Source organism: Leptosomus discolor, chromosome 13, assembly GCF_034619465.1.
Source record: "Leptosomus discolor isolate bLepDis1 chromosome 13, bLepDis1.hap2, whole genome shotgun sequence".
Lineage (NCBI taxonomy): Eukaryota > Metazoa > Chordata > Aves > Leptosomiformes > Leptosomidae > Leptosomus > Leptosomus discolor.
This window is the reverse complement of record NC_141403.1, coordinates 19,292,779-19,314,766: the sequence shown is the minus strand read 5'-3', so window position 1 is coordinate 19,314,766 and position 21,988 is coordinate 19,292,779. Positions and strand designations below refer to the sequence as shown.

Here is a 21,988-nt window from a genome sequence, read left to right as displayed (position 1 = left end):
AGGTTCACGGGCAGACAGCTGGGACCTGCTCTCACTCGAATGGGTGGTCTGCAGGAGCTCACCCTGGAACTGCATTAAAGCTTTTCTAGAAAGCTCCTTTAAGCGAGTCAAAGAAACAGAAGATTGATCACCCTTGCTGGTAAACTTTAATAACGCTTAAATCAACTCAACAATTGGAAACTCCATCTTAATTCAAGTTCCAGCTCAATTTCAGCATAGCACCCATTGGCGCTTCTCTGTGCAACATAATCCTTGTTCCCCAAAATTTCATCTCAAGGAGCCTGCACTGGACAATAAAATCAAGTTTCGCTCCTATTCCCCACGACAAACTGAAAAGACTGCAATTTCTAAGCCTTCCATCTTAAGGCTTACTTTCCAGCCCTGGATTATTTTTATGGCTATTTTCTGCTTTGGAACTGAAAATCAGATTTGGCAAGCAGCATGCTTATCAAGGAAAGATCCTTTTTGTTTGGGGTATCGCTTCTACAGCAAAACGGGGGCCAGGGCTGCGACTGCAGACCCAGGACCGTGGCTGCAGCTGCCCGGGGTGCAGGCAGTGCTGCCCGGGGTGCAGGCAGTGCTGCCCAGCTTCCCGAGGCGGTAGCGAGGAGGGGTCTGAGGAATGGCTGTTTTTTTTCTGGCATTCTCTTCCTTTTCGCATGCTTAAGGCCTGCTTTAGTTTCTGTAATCACGGCCTAACCCCAGGAGCTTCTGCAGAAGCAGCTGAGGCTCAGGTTTCCATCTGCTGTTCTCAGCATCTTTAAAACGTTTTTTTTTTATTGTCCTGCAGGTCCCTGGCCGTTGCCATCGCGCTCCTGCAGCGCTCCTTACCTGTGCCTCGCCACCGAGCCTTCCAACACCCCCCTCCCCCCTTCGCCCCCCTCCCCTCTAACCCCACGCGTTCCAGTGACCCAAACGCCCTTCGCTTTTTTTCTTCCCCCCACCTCGGTGCCACCGCAGCCTTTGGACAAACCACCCCGGCGCCTACGGACCGCCCCGCTCCCCCGGCCGCTTCCCGCCCCGCTGCACCGGCCTCTTCCCGCCTCCCGCCCGGACACCCGCCCCGCCCCGCCCCGCCCTTCCGGCGCTGCGCGCGCAGCCCCGCCCGCCCCGCTTCCGGAGAGCGGGCCCCGCTTGCAGCGTCATCCTGAGGGGCCGGTTTGAATGAGACCCCGAGGGGGGGAGGGACGCGCCGGACCCGCCATCGCCACCGCCCGCCCGCTCCCTCCCCGCTAACGCCGCTCCCCGCCGCCCGCCCGCTTCCCCGCCGCCACCGCGCCCTCCTCCCGGGACACGGCGCGCCGCCCGCCCCTCCGCCATGCCGCTCTTCTCAGGTGAGCCGGCCCCGGCCCGGCCCGCGGCCCTCCGCGGGGCGGGGAGGGGGGGCGGGGGGGGGGCAGCGCTGGCGGCGGCGGGGGCCGTTGCCTCAGCGACCAGCCCCTCTCGGCGGCCCCGCCGCCCCCGGCCGGGCCCTTCCCGCCGCTGCGTCGGGGAGGCGGGCGGTGCCTCCCGAGGGGCAGCGGGCGGCTCCTCCGCCGGGCCCGGCCGCGGGCGGCACCGGGAGCTCCCCGGGACGTGCGGTGCGGCCCGGCCCGGCTGCCCGAGGAAGAAGCGTTGGCCAGGCCCGGCTGGGGCGAGCGGGGAGCGCTGCGGATGGCCGGGAGGGCCTTTCGGCAAGGCTCGGCCGTGCGAGCGGCGGTCACACGCGTGTCGCGTGCGATCGGCCCTCGGTACGGCCCTTTCTTGGTTTATGTATTTCTTGGTCTTGTATTAACGTAAGTGCTGCTGTCTGTCAAGCGAGCTGTAATTCTGCATCTGCACCTCTGAATTTATTGAGGTGCGCCTGCCTCCGCTCTTTCAAATCCATTATTTCCTAGGTAGAGCCAGAGGAGTTAAAATTTCCCTAAATTGCATCGCACCCTGCTTGCCCTCTGTGCTGTGAAGGAAAGTTTGCAGTGAAGACTGCAAGAGCAAAACCTCCAGTGGCAATTCTAGGACCAGTTCCTGGCTTGTTTATGTTTTGCAGGTCTGACCTCTTGGGGCTTTTTAGTCCGTCAGGAACAGACTGTAGAAGGCTTCAGTGCACAGTTGTGCCCCTGTTTTGGTTGTGATTGGCAAACTGATGGGATCCTGATGTCGTTATAGCAGGACTTTTCCTGAACTCTAGCACATCTGTATAAACTGTGTTTCCTGTTCAGTGGGGCAAATTCCTTTTTATTAGTTTCCACTGTTTTCAAATTAACAGTTTTCTCTTTTGGAAACTTTTGGTGAGCTTTTGCTTGCACTCTCTGAAGAGAAGATGCTTGTGCTCTTCAGTTTCCTCCTCGAGTGCTGAGTTGTCAAAACCAGTGACACTGCAGATTAACAATTGTTAACTCCTCTGTATTTAGCAGTAGATACATGACTGTTCAAAAATGCAAAACTTAAAAGACTGTGCAGCTGACCTGTACAGTGACTGAGTGGGTTGTCTTCCCGGGAAATGGGAAAAGGCTTACGCTTAGTAGGTCTTAAATATGCGAAGTGATAAATGTGTTTTCAAAAAGATCAGAAGGTTGAGCAGATGGGAAAGTACTTTCTGCTAGAAATACTGAAAAGCCAGGCGTTTGAGTTGCTTTGTAGGCTAATTTAGACGAAGTTTTGGTGGTTCTTCCTTATTACCCATCACAAGCACCGCGTATATCTGCAATCCTGAGAGCTGCCATGGTACATTTACTTAAAACTGAAGCACAGGTAGAAGGAATGATATGGCTTTCTTAAGGTACAGTACTTCAGCCACTTGCTGTGCACATAGGGTATTACTGTGTGCTGTGTTTTGCAGAGTTTCAGCAAAACTGCAGCTTGCTGAAGTAGCCTTGTGCACCTGTGGTAGTGGCTGGAAGTGAACAGAGGCGTGTAGCCGTTCTGTAGAAGCACACTATTTATTCCAGGCAGTTTTGTTTGCTCTTGGTTAGTCGTCACTTTACTGAAGTGAACGTGCCTTTGTGTTGTTCTGCCTAACGCTTCTGCTGGTGATCCCTTTCCAGCATCAACAGTTACGCTTTGCCTGACCAAATTTCATTTCACTTCTTAATCCCAGCCCTGCACCTTCGCTGGGGTCAGGGCTTCTGGACCTGCAGCCCGTGCTAGGCTGTTGTCCCTGTTGGCACACAGGTACGTTGTTGGAGTGAGCACTGTTGGAACTGAGGAGGGCGGCAGGGGCGGCGCTGTGAGCGGCTCTGCGAGCTGGCCTGCTGTTGGAAGGGAGCCGGAGGTGTGCTGTTGTGGGGGTCCTGCTGTTGTGGGGGTCCTGCTGTTGAAGGGAGCAGGAGTTGTGCTGTTGTGTGGGTCTTCCCTTGACGCACACCTGCCTCCTCACGTAGCACCGTGTGAACGATACCGGCAACCAAAGCTTCGGCTGTCAAATAGTTGCTTTGCTTTTAAAGAACGTGGTATTGTTTGAAGGAGGACGGAAATGCTATGGAAAGCTGAACTGGAATCGCAGGTCTGAACTTCCTTCAGAAGTTTATTGGCCACGAACAGTGCCAAGAGATTAGGAGAGTCGCTTTCAAGCTGCTTTTGTGGAGATTTGCCCAAAGAATTTCTGATGCTTTTATACACGTTCATTGCTTGCAAATTTTCTCGGTGTATATGTTTCTTACAATTGTTCTGTAGGATATTTTTGGACTTGCTGGAAGTAGAATGTTCTGATGGCCAAGGAACCTTGTAGCAAAGGTGTCCTTTAGCTTGATTGTTGACAGCTTTGAGTTAAAAAATGAGTGTTCTGAGATGGTGTAAAGTCTGGAATTTGAAATACTGGGTTAATCTTGGTAATTACATTCTTGTATATTAGGAAATAATTTAGTTTCAAAACATTTTCTTTGCAGTTAACGTGAAATGGGGAAAAGAGAAATTTGATGGTGTGGAGCTTAACACTGACGAACCTCCGATGGTCTTCAAAGCCCAGTTGTTTGCCCTGACTGGAGTCCAGCCAGCTAGACAGAAGGTTATGGTTAAAGGAGGAACGCTGAAGGTAGAAATCCCTGGGTTTTTTATATTATTTCTAACTTTATTACATTATAACATAATGAGCAATGACCGTATTTCCAAGTGTTCCTCCAGAAGGTCTTTCATTGTATGTGTTAAATTGACTACACTTTTCAGAAATAATTCTGTGTGAGTCATTGCCTGCTACCAGAAGATACTGGCAAAAGTTTGGTGCTACACGGTTGGGAGGGATGCTGCTGTTTTAAAAGGCTTCTTCACTCTTTTATATCAAACACTGCTCTGCTTGGTAGTTGGGTTTTTTTCTGTTCCTTTTTAATGTTCAGAATCTGAACGCAACTTTCTGCCTTTTAGCTTGTTTAAGACAAACTTCTTAAACGCTTCTCCAGCACTTCTTTGCTGGAGACCTGTCAGTGTAATGCAATATAGGCACTTTCCCACAAAAAGTTGTTTACATATAAGCGGTGTTGAACAACAGGTGAAGAACCTTATTGAAAAGATGACTTGGCTGCTTTTTATTTTAGTCAGACAAGACTTGATGATGTGTAAATTGTTAATATTGTGGAACCTTGGATGAAACACAGTTGTATATTTAGAAATATGTGATTAATATTAATGAAAATACCTGCGTATCTTTTGCTGCCAGATAATTAACTTGTCTTTTATTTCATTTCAAATACAGGATGATGACTGGGGGAACCTAAAAATAAAGAATGTAAGTTCTGAGGAATAACTACATATTACTAGTTTGACTTTTATGTTGGCATTTCGAGAAAGGTTTAAAGTTCTTGCTGTTTCTGTTGGAATGGGTAGTTTTTTCTTAAAACTCAGACCTTGATGAAAAAAAAAAAAGACGGTTGTCGTACCTAAGCATTCTTAAAAGTTCTCACCGTTGATTTGTAAAAAAACCTTTTTTGGCATCAGTAGGGTGATTACACCGTTCTCCTGAAGTCCTTGGGAGCATCTATTTCTTTCTTACAAGAAATGTTCTGGATCAGACCAGTGGTCCTTCTGTGTTGTCCGTCTCTGACCATAGTAATAAGCAACGTTATTTAGAGAGACCTTGTGAACCGGGGCACTGTCTGTGGTCTGTTGTGCTTGTACATACCCAGCATGGAAAATCGTTGCATTACAAATGCTGAAGTTGCAGCTCTGCTTGTTTCCTTTTTTATCAGCCTACTGAATTTTTCTCTCCTGTACTAAATAGCTGCTCTTTAAAAACGGAGCCATTAGCCGTGGTTATTTATACCTTTGACTAGTTCAAAAAGAAAACAAAAAGTGAATGTGTTTGTATTTCTCACTTAATTGTAACAGGGAATCACAAAGATACTTGTTTCATTTTTTGGGGTCATGTCCATTTCTGTAGGTATCTTGTAACATCTGTTTGGTCCAGGTTTCACTCCAGCTGGCCACTGAGCAGACTGAATTAGGTAGCGTTACTCTTACACTTGTAATCGGTTTGCAAGCGTCTAGTAGCAGCTTGTAGCTGCAGCTACTGTAGCAAAGTCATTCAGCGAAATCCCCAGTACATGATATTCCTGTCCTTTTCTGCATACTGTTATGCTAATAGCTGCCTTCAGTAATTCTAAATGTTAGATACAAGTTCTAGGGGTTTGTTTGTCAAAGCGGTTTGTTTCCATTCTGCTGTCCATCCTTTTCCTGTATTTTTCAAGGCCCCAGAGAGCGTTTTTCTCCCCCTTTGATGGATCTTACTGTGTAGATGTACTCCTGTTGAATGCTGAAAAACTCCTTTTCCCTTTGCTAGTCCAGCCAGCATGGTGACTTCGCTGCTTCACCCCCGCCCTTTGAATGTTAGTCCTCGTGCCTAAGCTGACGGGGTCATTTTGGTTATTTTTCACTTAGTTGAATGTCCTCAGGACTTGCCAGACCAAAGGACGGCGCTTCCCTTTCCCACTTGCTTTTCAGGTGAAAAAAAAACAATTCTGAACTCAGGGCCGTGGTCCTCATTATTACCCACGTCTGTCCCAAGTGTTTCCCCAGACTCCAGGCTAAAGACGAGGGATGCTTTTCTTGTTGTTTGGAGAATTCTGAATTTGAGAACTTGAGACTGTCTACTGAGAAGCTCAAACACTGCAGATTCTTTCAAATCTGAATTTAGCCACTCAGTAATCCTTGTTACCAAGGTGTTTTCTAAGTCTTAAGGGAAAGAGAAATATTTGCACTGAAGTGTTGAAGATGCTTGATCCCTAGTGGGCCATCAGGAAGGGAGCTTTTCTGAACACTTTGTATTGTTAAATTTAGTTAATGTTAAATGTTAATTTTTATTGAATGTTAAATTTAGTCCTGGTTGGAAGCTTGCATTGTCGGCTGCTGGCAAGCTCACCAGGCTCAGTGGAAACACGTAGCTTGGATAATGCTGTGGAATTGTTCTCAATAAGGGCTTTTAGATAACGAGAAAGTTAAGGTACACCCTTCAGAAACAGCAGTGCAGTATCAGTTCTGTAAACTAAGGGAAAGCTTGTGTTTGTTTTTGAGGAAATAGCTGAAATCTGTCAAGAAGTTAATGATTTATGTTTTTTTTTAAAGCGGAAATAACGGCTCAAATATTTACTACTATTTTTACTGTGTTTCAAGGGGATGACCTTATTAATGATGGGTTCCGCAGATGCACTTCCAGAAGAGCCAATTGCTCGGCCCGTCTTTGTAGAAGACATGACGGAGGAGCAGTTGGCTTCAGCTGTAAGCATATTTCAAACCGTGGTGTCTTGTAAACCTTTGAATAATGGCAGGTTTTTTAATACTTGCAGTTGCTTAGAAGTGGATTTGGGAGCTGTAATGTCAGTTTAGTTTTTCTGGCTTCCCAAAGGAACACAGATTTGCATTGATGACCCAACTGGTAGCAGGGATGAGAAGCCTTTAATTTAAAAGTCATATAACTAGTGCTGTTTTTTCTTTAAGCAGGCATTTTAGTAAATTTTCTAAAAATAGCATTGCTGATGTTTTTAAAGACTTAAGTTGTACTGCCCTTGCTGTATTAGTGCCCTGAACTTTGCCCGAATAAGGGCTTTTAGATGTGCAAAGTTGTTTCCTGCTTCCTTGGTATCTGTGAAGGGAAAATAGGGTTTGTTTGGGGTGGGGTGTGTTTGGGGTTTTGTTTGTCTTGTTAATATTGTTAGGTAAACTTTCCTTTCTGAAAAATGAAAGTAAGTTTGATGCTAGTGGAATAGATTATATGTTTTGCTTTATGGGAGTAAAGTCTGGAAGACCATAATTAATCTTTTTTTTTTTTTATTGTAACTTCTATTTGAGTTGTTTCTTTCCTTTTTTACAATTTGAAAGGCTTAACTTTCTCACCAGCCGTTTGAACCAGGAGCTCTTTGTCATGCTTAAAACGGGTGCATGACTGTCGTCAGCTGCGCCTGCAGAACGAGGGTGTCTGTATGCACGTCCGGGTCTGCAGTTCAGCTTTGTGCTTCAGTGTTTAATGCTTTCCAGGGCACCAGCAAGGGAAGGATATTGATATATTTTTGAGACTAACCCTATACACAGCCTTCGAGGTAACTGAGAGGCGAACAAGGAGATGAGTCCGTGTCAGATTACATTTTGAAAAAGTTGGTCACATTGCATTTCTCTGATTGTTATACATCAAAATTCAATTGTCTATGCTGCATGTATTCTTTAAAGATGGAATACACAGCTAAATGAATTCTCTCTTCCCAAAATACTGAAGTGTTTGTACTATTGCTATGCAGTACCGCTTCAGTTTCATTAAAGTATGTGCTTTTTCCCTTGACAACTACTCAAATATGCAGGATTTAAAAAAAAAAAAGGAAAAAAAAAGGTAAAAAAAGAAAAATGCTATTATATTGTGATTTGTACTTGTTTCTGAAACTGGTTAGTTTAATTATTAGTTGGCCTTTACATTTGTCAAAACTTTAGAAATTCACAAGGTGTCTGAAAGGATCAAATTAATGATCTGTTGCGGGCTTTTGGAGAGGAGTTTAATGCTTTTGTTTCTAACTATGAACTTCTTCACATTCAGAGTTTTACTGAGAACTGATTTTAATTAAACATCAGTGTTTTGTATAAATTATTCACGTGGAAATTCTATGGAAATAGAATTTTAAGGTCAAAACTTGCATGAGATTATAATTGAACTTTTTGAATGACTGCCTGCTTGAAGAATATGTTCATTAAACTAAACATGCACAGACAGAAACCCCAAAGCATTCCTGAATGTCCTCTAAAAGCACTGAATGGTGAAATGGTTGATATAATCAGAAAATGGATCTGGAAAACTTCGTAAAGGTTGATGGAATATTCCAGGTTTTACACATCTCTGGTCATTTCTTTTCTTAGAAGTTGATGTCAAATTATAGTATTTATACAAAAATGGTTGCACAACCCTCTCAGACCTTCAACACCCTTGTGAATTTTTTGGTAGATGGAATTACCCTGTGGATTGACAAACCTTGGCAACACTTGCTACATGAATGCTACGGTTCAGTGTATCCGCTCAGTGCCAGAAGTGAAAGAGGCCCTTAAAAGGTAGGATTCAGTACAAAAATACCATGGCTAAAATGTTCTTTAGCTTATGAAATAGATATCTTGTGGAACAGTCGTTTCAATACTGGTATGGATTATCATAGCAATCTGTTGATCATTAAATCAGATCAAGATTAACATAATGATTGATTAAAGTTTATCCTACGGCTGTGTTAGTCTGTACTTTTTAAAGAACTTAAGACTATGTATTTGTTGGAACTGGCTTTTAGTGGAGAGAATATTAAAAAATAGTTCCTATCAAGACTTGTTTAAAGCTTGAACGAGCTACTGAACTCCTGACCCTGTTTTCTGGAGTTCGTTTGCGTGGTCTTGCTCTGTGTAAAAGAGTCGTATGGGAGTCCCGTTCCTTTGGCGAACGTGTTTTTCAGTGGCTTTATTGCACCACGTGTTTTCAGCGGTGAAATTCTGGCCTTACGGGCACGGGGTACTTGGAGGCACAGCAGGAAGCTCTGAGACAGGACGATGGGCGTTACTGTGACGGCAGACTGGAGTAAGCTGGGCTTACTGTCCTGTGGATGTGTAGGGAGCAGAAGACATGCCCTTATGGAATTTGTTTCACTCATTCTCATTGTAGAGTAACTTTTGTGAATTTGTTGTTGTTGTTATTCTGGACCGAAATGTGAAATGGCCAGGTTTTTTGCAAGGAATCTATGAGAAACTTCAAAATTATCAAGAAACTTCAAAATTATCAAGTTCGGAGGAAAAAAGCGTACGTGGCAATGTGAGCCTGAAGTTGTCCTCCAGATGAATTATGATGAAAAACCCCTCAGTATTTAACAACTGTGAGGATTAAGTAGAGCATTGTCATCATTGGGTTAACCGAATTCCTTAAAATACACTGCTTTCTTGGTACGTTGGTACCCAACTGAATATTCTAGATTATTGTAAACACTGTTTATTTAAGAAGTTCCGAGTTTTTCTTCATTCTGTTAGCAGGTGAACCTTAATTACTTAGCACTGAGAACTATTTGTGAAGTACAGAAACCCTGTTTTAAAGCTTTTTCTTGTTTTTCAGTGCTGTCATTTTAGGAAAGTGTTTATTTCTGTGTAAAGGACTCTGAGTTACTGCACTGAATCAGATTATTTGACAAATTCAACACCCCAAATGTCAAAGCGTACCCTGTAAAACTGGCAGACTGCAATACAAGATGTGGCCTTGCTGTCCGTGGGAAGTCAGATTCACAGGGAGCCGCTCTGTTTTCCCTTGGAGGCTGAGCCTTTATTTGGTCTTCCCTGCTGGACGGCAGTGTGGAAGGGTCTATGGCGGTGGGAGAGAGGCGAAAGGACTCGGCATGGGAAAGCTTACTGCTACGGCCTCTGTTCTCACCGGGTGCTCCCTGGTTTGTAGCGTGTCAGGGGGAAAGTTTCCTGCTCATCATCTGGCAATGGGCAGAATTTTTCAAGTTCAGTCCGAGATTAAAGGGTACGTGAGACCCTTCTTCTGCTTGAGGGCTTATATGCTTTGAGGAGGCCAACTGTTCCTCCCCATGCAGCTGGTAAATTAAGCCATCGTTCAAAGAAGTTCTAGTAATACTTTTTCAGTGTAGGAAGTATCTCCCCCAGTATCTGTTTTGCTTCTGCTGTGGAGGAAGGAAGCAAGCAAGCCTGCCCTCCATCTCTGTGCATCTTACGTGCCATCTGTCCTTGAAGGTGTTCTTTCCATGTATCCAAAGAAGCTGTGGCAAATGTTTCAGAAATGGGACAGCTTCTGTTCAGACTTTTTCTTGGTTTCTTTAAAAATGGATTGAGTCTTGGAGGCAGATGAATTAGGGCAGCAGCAGTGAGGCACCCAGGATTCTCAGCCTGCGTTTACCCCTTGTCTCAAGGAGCCGGTTTTCCTTTGCTTCCACGCAGCGTTTGCAAAATAGCTGAGACTTTGAGGTGAGTGTGAGTGCATCTTACCTGCAGTTACTTCTGGTTTGGTGATTGATTTCTTTTGATACGTTTAAATAAAGCTAGCTGCTGCCTGCTTTATGATTTAAAAGCCTGATTGCTCTTCTTGATTGTGTTTCATTGCATACAAATTGTTTTTCTTCTTTTTTAGGTATGGTGGTGCCTTGAGAGCTTCAGGAGAAATGGCCTCTGCTCAATACATTACTGCAGGTTGGTGTTTAGAGTAGAACACAGGGTTTTAGGCTAGTGTGTGACTTCCTGCTAACTGCAGATGGAAACTGCGGTTAGAGCTCTTTAGCACATATGCCGTAGGCATTTCAGATCTGCTAGCACTGGAGGATTCATTTTGCTCTGTCGTTTAAAGGTTATTCTGACTGTGGCTGAAAAGCATAAATCTCTGCATGTTAGCTAGCTGCACGCCGGGAAAAATACGTTCGAGTGTGATCTAGGCTTAGGTAGAAATCGTTTTTGTCTCTTAACTGTTCCGCATGTAGGCATAAGGTAATTGGAACTTTGTAAAGCAGACTCCATCCGTCTGTCGATTTGACCGGTTTGTGTAGAAATGTTTCAGTGTGCAGTTCTTTGTTTCCCCTAATGGTAGCCTAACCCCGTACTCCTAGAGGATGTATTTCACTGGTATTTTTTAAGCTGATTTATTGGCTGAGCATTATTGTTAAGGTGGTAGCTGATCCTTTGTTGGTGGTCTTAGAAGCCTTTACCCTAAAGATCCAGATTTCTTAGCTGAAATAGAAAGTAGTGTGTTCGAAAGGAAAGCTACTCTGTTGTGGTGATCTGGGTGCCCAGAGTGTGGGAGCTCACGATGGCGCCGTATCTCCAGGTTCTAACTAGAATTCTAGTTAGACCCCTTACACTTGAACAAGGGTACTACTTGTCCACTGTTTCTTTTTTTACTCTATTTCATTGCCCCACTAAGATGCTGGGCCAGGACACTGGGATTTCTACCAGTCCATTTAAGGAAAAACAAAACAATATAAGGAAGGAAAGGTCCAGTTTGTGGGTATGCCTGCTGATCCAATTTTGGGGTGGTAAGTTCAATGGTTACTCTGTACAACCATGCCTGCCCCTCCCCTTTTCACTGCCTTTACTTTGTGTCCATTGTTTTCTTTTTAAGGTGACAGCTCTGCTTTTTAGGAATCTTTAATAGTTTTAAGTAATTTGTAGTTAATTCTTTGGTGCTGAGCTGGTCAAGAAGTCCTGCATGACACTTATGGCATTTTTTTTTTTTAATTGCTGTGTCATATCAGTTGTCCCTCTTATCAAGGTCAGTGAAGGTCTTTCTTAAAGAGAAGAAGTAACTGACACCTTATAATCTTGCCTGTATTCACTTACTCGAGAGTATCATTCATTAGTCTCTCCACTTGTAAATTGGTGACCATGCAGACTGTTGCCTCCCTCACAGGGTGGTTGTGAGGATTAACAGGTGTCTCTGAAGTGATTTATGGATTTAAAATGCGGTAACCTGGGTAGAGAAGACATATATAGCAGTGTGTCTGGAGCAAAAAAGAAAGCCATGTGTATTGTCATGCAATCGGTAGCATTCATTGAGTTGCACACAGTTATGAACTGTCTGCACGTATGCATACACATACTTGTTTTCCTGGGTCTTAAATAAAGCATGAGCATTTTCTAGATATTTTAGTTGGGAAAAATGAAACTTTTTTCCCAGTAGCTGGTGGAACTTAAGGTGCATTAGAGTGTAGATTGTGAATGCCTTCTGGTTTCTCTAGGTGTAGTCCTCTTGTGAAAACGTTTTTCCTCAGATGTGTTTCAAATGAAATCTTAACTGCTCAAAAACGTTCTTTTTTTTTTCTGTTAGCAGCCAGGAAAGACAAGGCACTGTGTGCCAAACTCTCGGCATTGTCATCTTTACGCTTGCAAAGTCACGTTTACAAATGAGCTCTTAGGTGCACCTGTTACCCCACCTGGAAAGTTTCATCCTCCTTTGGAAAGATCAAATTGGACACTGTTAAATGATCAGTCTTTAAATGTTGCTGCTGTTTTACTATTCTTTTTAAACTTCCTGCCGTGTTTGAATTGTTTCTCCACTTCTCAAAGCATTCACTTTTTCTTCAAGCTCTTAGAGACTTGTTTGATTCCATGGATAAAACTTCCTCCAGTATCCCACCTATCATTCTCCTGCAGTTTTTACATATGGCCTTCCCACAGTTTGCAGAGAAAGGCGATCAAGGCCAGTACCTTCAGCAGGTAAAGACCGATTATTAGCTTGTTGTTTGAGAATGCTGTAGTATGTTGGAAGTTGAGAACAAGAATATTTTAAAACTTTCCTTCTCCTGTGAAAATAATTTATCTCGGTGAAGTATTTGCTTTTGTGTCGTGTAGAAAAGTTGAATGTAATGTCAAGTGCAAGCTCTGAAAGTGTGTGGTGGCGTAGGGGTAAATTCTTAGTTAAGGAATCCTTACATTGGGTTTTATAGTGTAAAGATTGATGGGTTTAATGTTACTAACTCATAACGCTGCCAGTCGGATTTAATGTCCTGTTCCCTTCCTAGGATGCCAATGAGTGCTGGGTGCAGATGATGAGGGTGCTACAGCAGAAGCTGGAAGGCATAGAAGGTGATACAGTTATGGAGGTAATTGTAGTCTTACTCTAACCAGAGAGGGGGTTTGTAACATTGTACTTGTGAGTCACTGGGTTTTGCTAAGGGTTCTCTGGTTTGCGAGGTCTGTAGCCCAGGAGGCGAAACTGCTTCCCGCTGGGTCTGGTCACGCTCGCTGTGTGCGGTCAGCTGCGCCGTGGGGCGTGCTGTAGGGACCCTTCCTTCGGGCTTTGGCAGGGCGGTGGTGGCGGTGCGGCCCCGAGAACCTGGGCATTTGGCACAGAAGAACTTTTTTTCTGAAAAAAGTGCCCTACGGCGTTCTTGGCTGCGGGAGTGCTGTTTCAAACGGACACCTAACCCGAACAACCTTATAAGAAGTTACTTAAAGTTTTTCCCAAGGCTTTACTAGGCTGCCTCTCTCTGTAAACTGTTTTCTGGAGAGTCTTGACAGTGGCAAAAATCCGATAGGCTGCTCTGAAATTCAAGACAGATTTAAGTTGGGGGGCAGGCAGGTGTGACTTTTCGATTGAAATCTTGCTGGCTCATTTTTTTTGAGGTGCCTTTAGTAGCATGCTGTAGATCCTTTGTTTTGAAACTTCAGTGCTGTGTCAGGAGACTGACTGACTAGGAGAAAATACACCTATAGAAAGATGAAGGAACAGGCTTTAAAGAATTCAAATAAATGGGGTTATTTTGTCTATAAAGACAACTGTCTTTACATGCTATTTAAAGTTATATCATAAGAGAATTTGTTTTACAGACAGACTCTGGAGCTACAGCAGCATCTTCTAAAAAGAAGAGTTTAATCGATCAGTTCTTCAGCATTGAATTTGAAACAGCGTATCCTAAAGGCTAAGGCAAGACATGAAGACCGACAGTAATTTCACACTTCAGCAGCTGCGTGCAAGGAGGCTGAAAAGCATTTTTCAGAATAGTGCAGAATATAAAGGCGTGTGGTGGAGAAGACAGGGAACAATGTATTGCAGGAGTACACGGAAGTTGAGATTGGATGTACTTTGAGAGAGGTTGATGCGGGGAGGAAGAACGGTAATGGAGATTTACAGATAAATCACACTGACTTTAAATACCAGATTTCCTTCCCAGAGGCGATTGCCAGTGATCTAATTCGAGGATGCTGACATGTTTTATCCAAATAAAAGTAAATATCATCCTAAATAGCCGGTTTTTGGCTTGTAAGGGAGTGTTGCTGGTGTACTTGGCGTGCTGAACATGCACAAAAGGTAGCTTGATTGGTTTCTTAAGAAGTAAATCAGATGCACGCTGTTAGGTGAGTAAGAAACTAATGCAGCCGACAACTTTCTAGTAGCTTTTTTTATAGCAAGGACAAAAAGCACCTGAGCGCATGGGGCACGCATCTCGTGCCAAGTATTTCTCTTTTCCCACTTCTCCACCCCAAATTCCTGGCTGTCATGGAGCTGACCTCCGCTTTTAGAAAGTATTGCACTGTCTGAGATAAGGAAGCGTCCCCTTAGATGCCGTACTGTGCCTCATAGCTTGGTAGTAATGAAGAGCAAGGGCCTTTTTTAAGGTCAGAGTCGTGCCTCTCTCGCCCTGTATTGTGATGTTTGTTACACCTGAAAGAGTTGGGAGGAGCAGAACGAGTAGCTACGAGGAATGATGCGCAGGCCGGTGGCAGGAGGCAAGTCGTGTTGCAAGCCTTCAGAGTTTGATTGTGGCAGCGTTTGCGCAATAGGCGCGTTCAGAGCAGTCAGAAAAATACCTGATTAGAAGGGAGTGGGTAAGAGAAAAGGATTGGGGTAGAGAAGTATGAGAGAGAAGTGGTTGGATTAGAAGACTGTGTAGAAAATAATGAAGAAAGGGACTTCAGTGAAGAGGACGGAGACAGGGCAGGGAGAGGAGGCTGTGCCTGTCGGGAGGAAGGGGAAGTAAACACTTTTTTGGCATGCGGTGTCCCTCGGTGCCACTTGTCCTTAGACACGAAGGAGCAGATTGGTCAGCAGGAGGGGCTGTTCCAAATCTTCTGGTGTTCATACTGCGAGAAGTACGAGTACTGTTGATGCACAGGCACGGGTTCGTCTGGACTGACTGTGCTGCTCAGCCTGTTGTCTTCAGTAGAGCAGTAGTTCAGCTCTTGGCGCGTGATGGTTTTCCTTAATTTTGTGAAGCATGAAATGTACAGAAGCTGAAGAAGAGGAAGTAACCAAAGGCAAGGAGAATCTGCTTCAGCTTAGCTGCTTTATCAATCAAGAAGTGAAATACCTGTTTACAGGACTAAAGTTGGTAAGCCATTACGACTCACTTAGCTGAAATTCTAAATGACCTGTGTTTTTAACCCATGACTTGGAATTGACTTCTGCCCGAGCATGACAAAGTCCCAAGGGTTTTTTTGGTGTTCAGTGAGAAGAGGGCGGTGAAGATGAGTCGCGTGGTAATGCAAAGCAGCCTTCAACAGAGCGGTTTCTTGACCCTGACGTGGTCTTCCCCGTGCAGGTAACCACGTGCAGGCCAGTTTGCTCTGTGTTTGTTTAGCTGGCTCTTGCTTCAGACTGAGCAGTATCATGACTTAAGCATGCTGTAAATGGTTCCAAATAAGTCCAAAAGTCGATTTTAAAATAGTGTGGCATTTTGGTTGCTAAGAAAAAAAAGAAACACAACAGTTGATGGAACAATTGAACTTAAATTTAATTTTGCAGATTTTGAAGGGGGTGTTGTTTTCCGTGACACAACATCGTCTTTGAACCATTTATTTAAGTAGAACTTCTTAGATAAGTCTGTGCTTTTTATAGATATATTTCTTAAGTTTTCAGGGTTTTTTGGAGAATCTGAAGGAGCAGGGAGAGGAGCTGCTACCAAAGCGTTGTAGAAACTGCTCTTGCGGAGTGTTTGCCCGAGAGCAGGGATGGAAGCAGTGGTCTGAGTCGTACAGGACTGGAACAAGTTGCATGGTGCTCGGTCTTTGTGTCTGCTTTTCCTTTTTTGGTAGAATTTAGAAGGAAAAGTAAGATGAAATAATTAATGCTCACAAATTAAAAAGATTATGAAAAAAGAAACCTCACTTTCCAGCCCAAATAGGTCTTCTAGAATTCTTATACTAGATTGCCTGTAGCAGGAGATTCACAACCCGAACAACCAGGCCAGTCTTCCCCTGAATTTGGAAAGGTCCCTGGAAGCAGAGTACCACCGCCTGTCTCCTTCTGTGCAGCTCTGTCTGCTTTAGACTGAGAACTGGGAAACGTTCAAGTATTCCCATCAGAAGAAACTTCAGATTTTCTTTAGTTGTGTTCCAAGGATGACGTTAACGCATTCGTAACCAAATCCAGGTATAATTTGCAACCAAATCCAGTTGCAAGTTCTACTCCTGTAGGATATAATTTTCTGCAGAGGGAAAGTTAGTGCTGTCAGGGCTCAGCAACGAGCCTGGAGCTGAACAACTGAACGGGCATGGTCCTTCTGCCAAGGGATTTTGAAATTCTGTGTGCCTTAGTGGCTGATCCCGACAGAAGAGATTGGCAGAACGAGATTTAGTTTGTGGTTTGTTTATCTGTGCTGTGCTTTTCTTTAAGCTGTGTTTTATGATGAATAGGTGTGTGACTACCATTGTTTTTTAACAGCGTCTTCAAGAGGAGATCACCAAACTCTCTCCAACCCTGCAGAGAAATGCACTCTATATCAAATCTGTGAGTGGTGCTTTTGTTGCCCTCGTTACGATTCTTTTCTTTTAACTGTGGTCAGTTTTCTGTCCCAAAACACAAAGTTATTGCTGCAACGGCATGTGGTTTATATTTATGAAGCAGGTGAATATCCGCTACCAAGGAATTTAAGACCAGTTGAAAATTATTTCTCTGAGTACGCTGTTATACAGAGCTTCAAGATAGGAGACCTGGTTATAATTCCTGTGTGTTTGTGTACAAATATGTTCCCAGAACAGATTGTAATTTAGGATGAGCTGTGTTTAAGGTATAGAAGATCTGTGAATATCTAAAGTAATAGCTTTTTTCTAATTTTTTTATAGTCTAAAATTAGTCGCTTGCCAGCGTACCTGACTATTCAGATGGTCAGATTTTTTTACAAAGAGAAAGAATCTGTGAATGCCAAAGTTCTTAAGGTGAGTAAATTTTCTGCATATTGAAGTTAAATTCCTCTTGATGCTTTTCAGTGAATCTTTATTACAAAACTATCCAAACTATGACAGACTACACTACTAAAAATGGACTGGGGGAGGTGGTAGGGGGCAGAAGTGAATTTGCTCCAATACTGTTAGGCTGGTTTTTGGTCTCTCTTCACCAGCGGCTCAGGGGAGAATGTTTAATGTAGGAGAGGGCCGTCCGTGCTTCCAGGCACTGGAAGTGTTGTAAAGCTGATCAGAAATGTTTATGCTAACAAACACTTCCTGAACTAGTTGTTTTAATTGTGTGGCTGTCTGATTGACAAGTGCAAGAGGCAGCTGCAAAGAGCTAAATGTTCCAGTGGTGCTGTCTGCTGGCCTCGACTGATGGACCTCCTGGGCTGCCCAGGGAGCGTCGTGGTGGATGAGGCCTGTTCCCTATACACGACAATCAAGGGAACGAAGGTTGAAGGCACATGTTAACTATTGTAGCAGATTGGCTGGCTAACACAAATTGACATTTTGGAGGTGGACAGTCATTCTACCTGCGTCTTTTTTCCTTAGGCCTGCATGGGTATTTCCATAGTATAAAAGATAGAAAGAATCTAAATATTTGTACTGAATGTTTGTGATGGTTTGTTTATACTGAATCAGACATTCCCCTGTGAAAGCGTTGTAGCCCTATAGGTTAAGTACTGTCAGCAACATTTCCATGGATCAAGTTGTCATAAATGGGATGAGAGTTGCATTTAATTGGACTTGGTGTTGTCTTCCCGTGAGAGAACGCTTTAATGTGGAGTAATTATGCTCATAATCTTTATGCTTTTTGCTTCCTAGGATGTTAAATTTCCTCTCATGTTGGATGTGTATGAACTGTGTACACCAGACCTTCAGGAAAAAATGGTTTCTTATCGATCAAAATTCAAAGATCTAGAAGACAAAAAAGTAAATCAGCAGCCAAAGAACGTAAGTCTTCTGGCAGTTTCATGGACGTTTTGATAAATAAGTCATACATCTGAAACTGGGGTACCCCATAAGGACTAGAGAAAACGACTTCCTTAAATACGTTGGTTTCTTATTTAGCACTCACACTCCTCGGTATTGAACTTCAGGTCTTTTTTTGTGTATTTTCATGAAAATACGGTATCTGCTTTGGTGCGGCTCCTCGGCGAGAAACGTTAAGTGCTGTAGGCAAGCACGTTGCTCACAATTTTTATTTCAAGGTGTATTAAAATGCAGTGCTTCTGCTCACCAGCGTTAGGCCTGGGGTTTTTCTGTGAGTGACGCCGGCTGGTTCCCTCCCCACAGTGCTGCTGGCCGGCAGGTCCCGCGCTCGGTGGGGCAGGGCCGGCTCTGGGCTGCTCGCCGCCTGCAGGGCTCGTGCAGGGGAGAGCTGCCGGGCTGCCTGGTGACGTTTACTCGTGAGCTAAATTCTGTGCTCTAAGGGCTTGGTAAATGGGTTCATCTCCTGCCCTGTCTGCCTAGTCTAAAACTGACTTGCTAAAACTGTAGTATTTTAGCCATTTATTGTTAGAGTTTGCTACCCTTTTCCTGGCCTAACTCCTGGCAGTTTCATTTGAATGTTTGGATAAGGCTTGCGTCTCCCCTTGCACGGTCAGGAGCAAGGAAAGGGAGCTGTTGTAAAGCAGAATGCTTCGGCACTTACCATCTGTCTCTGGTATTTTCTTGTTGCCGCTTCTGCTGCTGGCAAGTCCCTAACAGTGAATAAGGTCTTCAGTTGCAGAGTTGTTTTTGTGCTCCAAACCTGTAAATCTGGTGGGTAAACAATCTAGGCTAGGTTATGTGTTTCCTTTAAAAAATGGGCGTGTTTAGATTAGCCTTTTGGATGTCCAGCCAGAAATTCAGTAATGGAACTTGTTTCAAGTTGAACAAAAAGCGTTTGGCCTAGAAACATCTTTAAATGAATGGAGAGCTGGTGCTTGATACGGTTGTGCTGAAGCTTTCTCAAAACATTCCACATTAATTCAGCATATTCTCTTCTTTAGTCTAGTAAAAGTGACGGTGCACAGAAAGAAGTTAAATATGAACCATTTTCTTTTCCTGATGGTGAGTACAGGGAAGTAAATGTATTTTAGAGTAACTTTCTCTTTGCTCATGTTTATGTGGACCTGATGGTGGGAATATTTTGAGAACCCTGGTTATTTTTAATGCCTTTGAAAATGAAGCTTCAGAAAGTGACAGAAATTTAAGGAGTGGAGAGATTAGGCAAGTCGAAATGCTGTGGAGATGCTCAAAGACATGATGGGCATCCACCTGACGGGCTGATGATCCACGCGAGACCGGCTCGTCAAAAGACGTTTGCGTGCGAGCTGCGGTTGCTCTGTGCGCCCCCGCGGCAGGGAGCGGCAGAAAGCTGAAACCCGAACAAACCCCGAGACTAACGCTGCTGTGGTGCTGCCAGCGCTGCCTAAACTCGGGGGGCTCGGCGCTCGGATGCCCTAAGCGTCCCCCCGCCTCGGGCTGAGGACGCTGCAGCAGGGGCTTTGGAGGCCTGGCTCCCCCGGCCTGCTCCGTGTGCGAGGAGCGGGGAGCGGGGGGCGCTGCCGGCGGGACCTGCTGGGTGCGCCTCGGCGGTGCTGGGGCCTGGGCAGCAGCCGGGGTGCGGAGGCGGCCCTGGCCCAGCCTGGCCGGGGGGGTTGCTGACGGTCCCATCATCGCTGTGAAGCGTTAACCTCCTGCGGTGGGGTCGGGAGGGGGGACAGCGCGTGGTCCCGGCTGGGCGCCGCTGCTCCTCCCTCGCAGCCATTGAGAGCGGGGCTGTGAGCGGGGCTGGGCCCGGCTGCCGTGGGGCTGAGGCGGCTCCGCTCTGCGTGCCGTTAAAAACGCAGAAGCTGTTCATGTCAGGCTGCTGTAACTTTTATTTTTGCCCTCTTCCTTCAGATATCGGCTCTAATAACTGCGGCTATTACGACCTGCAGGCAGTGCTTACACATCAAGGCAGATCAAGTTCCTCTGGGCATTACGTGTCTTGGGTGAAAAGGAAACAAGGTAAAAAAATACTATTACAGCACTGTTAACCACCCTTCACAGCCCCTTTCACCTGAGGGGCTGTTAAGCACACTCAGATTGTACCTAAATTACAAATAATCCTTCTGTTTTTCTTGCAGACGAATGGATTAAATTTGATGATGACAAAGTCAGCATTGTTACACCTGAAGATATTTTGAGGTTATCCGGGGGAGGAGACTGGCATATAGCTTATGTTCTACTCTATGGGCCTCGCAGGATCGAAGTAGTTGAAGGCGAAGCGGAACAGTAGTCTTCAGTTTTGTCATTCTGCCTAGGTGTGAAATAAATGTTGATTACTGATCACTTCTTTAACCCCAGAGCTTTAGCAAGTGGATAAATAATTTGTTCAGACCTTTTCATGGGAAGAGGGATGTTGTTTCAAAACTGATCCATGTACCACTTTTAGTCACCACTGGATTGGACTGTCCACTGGGGTGGTGACAATACTTAAAATAGCTTTAATGTCCTGCAGAAGATGATTTTTTTTTTAAAAATGAGCCTCTTCCTGCCCTGCCCCGCGCCCCCCCCCCCCCCCGCCCAAGTGTCATCAAGTATTTATTACACACCTATTCTCACATTTGTTACTCTTGCATGGTTTATACCACAGTTCGTAGCTGTCCATCCATCCTTTGCCTTACCTGGCACTGTTGTTAGGGAGGTAGAAGAGAAACCGTTGCCTTGTTGCGTAACTCAGCGCTGCTGCCCATCGCCAGCCACCGCGGCTGCACGCGAGTGTTCGTCCAGCCTGACCTGCTGCCTCCGTCTGTCCTGTCGCTGGCAGCTCCTGACTTCAGAATGAATTGTGATCAACACTGTGTCTCCATTAAAAAAGGTTCATGTCCTGGTAGCGTAGTTAGTGTTTGTTTTCGCTTCCGGGGCCACCACCGGTGAATGTCTTGAAGCAGCTGTGTAATAAAGCCTCTTTTTCTAAGCTGTAGGGATTTATCTCTGGTACGGTGGCTGCTACACTGGGCTTTGCTTACTCCCAGTAACTTCTGGTCCGCCCCTGCAGGAACCCAGTAGCTGTATGTGGGGGGCTGCTGTGAAGCAGCCGCGCAGTGCTGGCTGCAGCCGGAACAGCACTGGGCCAGCAACAGAACAGTTTGACGCTGCCTCCCTGGCTCGGAAAGGGCCCCTCTGACCCTCCCTGGGGACAGGGGCTGTGGCCGTGACCTTCCCCCCGTCGCTTTTCTGCCTTGCCAGGTCTGTGGCTGTTACTGCCCAGCACCCTCAGGCGCCCTGGGAGCCGCCCAAGGGTGCTGTAAGTTGTGATGCTGCAGGGCACGTTGCACCCGCTAAGGGAGCCCCAGCCCCAGCGCAGGGCCAGCTCTGTGCCCCCCAGGAACGGCACCGGCCCCTGCTGCCAAAGGAGGGAAGGGAGAGGGTGCCTGTGCCTGTGCCTGGCTGCCATTGTCAGTGTCCCTCCCCGCGTGAGCCCCATTTCAAGCCTCTTTGAGGGCGAGAGCAGCGCTGTGCCCTTTTGATGAGGTCATTCATACGTGTCAGATGATGCAGAAAAAAGATCTGCTCTCCTCCACCTAGAAAAGTGACACAAGACTGTGCTGCTGCTGGGTCAGAGACAGGGAGCGAAGCTAAACCCGGGGGACAGCTCAGTGACCACAGGCACTGAGATGAGGGGTCATGCCTGAAGCATCAAGAATAAACCTCACGGGACACGGCTCCCTCCAGCCGCCTTCCCTGGGGCTGTCCTCACCCCCAGCTCTCCCGGCAGCGAGGGGGCAGGTGGGCTGCACCCAGGAGCTGCCTCAAAACCGTGTCCCTTCATTGGAATCGTAACATTTCCTCCCCGCAGCAGGAGGGAGGAGTTAGGCTGGTGCTTTCCAACACCCATCCCACCTCTCAGCCCCCAGCGACTGTCACTGAAGCACCC

The 21,988-nt window shown here is 45.5% G+C and overlaps 1 protein-coding gene across 2 annotated transcripts; it reads left to right on the top strand.

The window, feature by feature from the left end:
- The first annotated feature begins 1,300 nt into the window (after nucleotides 1–1,300).
- USP14 (ubiquitin specific peptidase 14) lies at nucleotides 1,301–20,400 on the top strand. 2 transcript variants are annotated; one of them, XM_086472537.1, is made up of 16 exons: nucleotides 1,301–1,334; nucleotides 3,864–4,009; nucleotides 4,664–4,696; nucleotides 6,577–6,681; nucleotides 8,387–8,490; nucleotides 10,553–10,611; nucleotides 12,497–12,627; nucleotides 12,933–13,013; nucleotides 13,741–13,820; nucleotides 15,128–15,242; nucleotides 16,574–16,639; nucleotides 16,975–17,067; nucleotides 17,905–18,033; nucleotides 19,074–19,134; nucleotides 19,969–20,076; nucleotides 20,196–20,400. In XM_086472537.1, exons 1-16 carry the CDS (start codon nucleotides 1,319–1,321, stop codon nucleotides 20,345–20,347), a joined length of 1,479 nt encoding a protein of 492 aa, XP_086328663.1. In that variant the 5' UTR covers nucleotides 1,301–1,318; the 3' UTR covers nucleotides 20,348–20,400. The 2 variants fall into 2 exon arrangements, with proteins under 2 accessions (XP_086328663.1, XP_086328664.1); XM_086472538.1 differs by lacking the exon at nucleotides 6,577–6,681.
- Nucleotides 20,401–21,988: the final 1,588 nt, after the last annotated feature.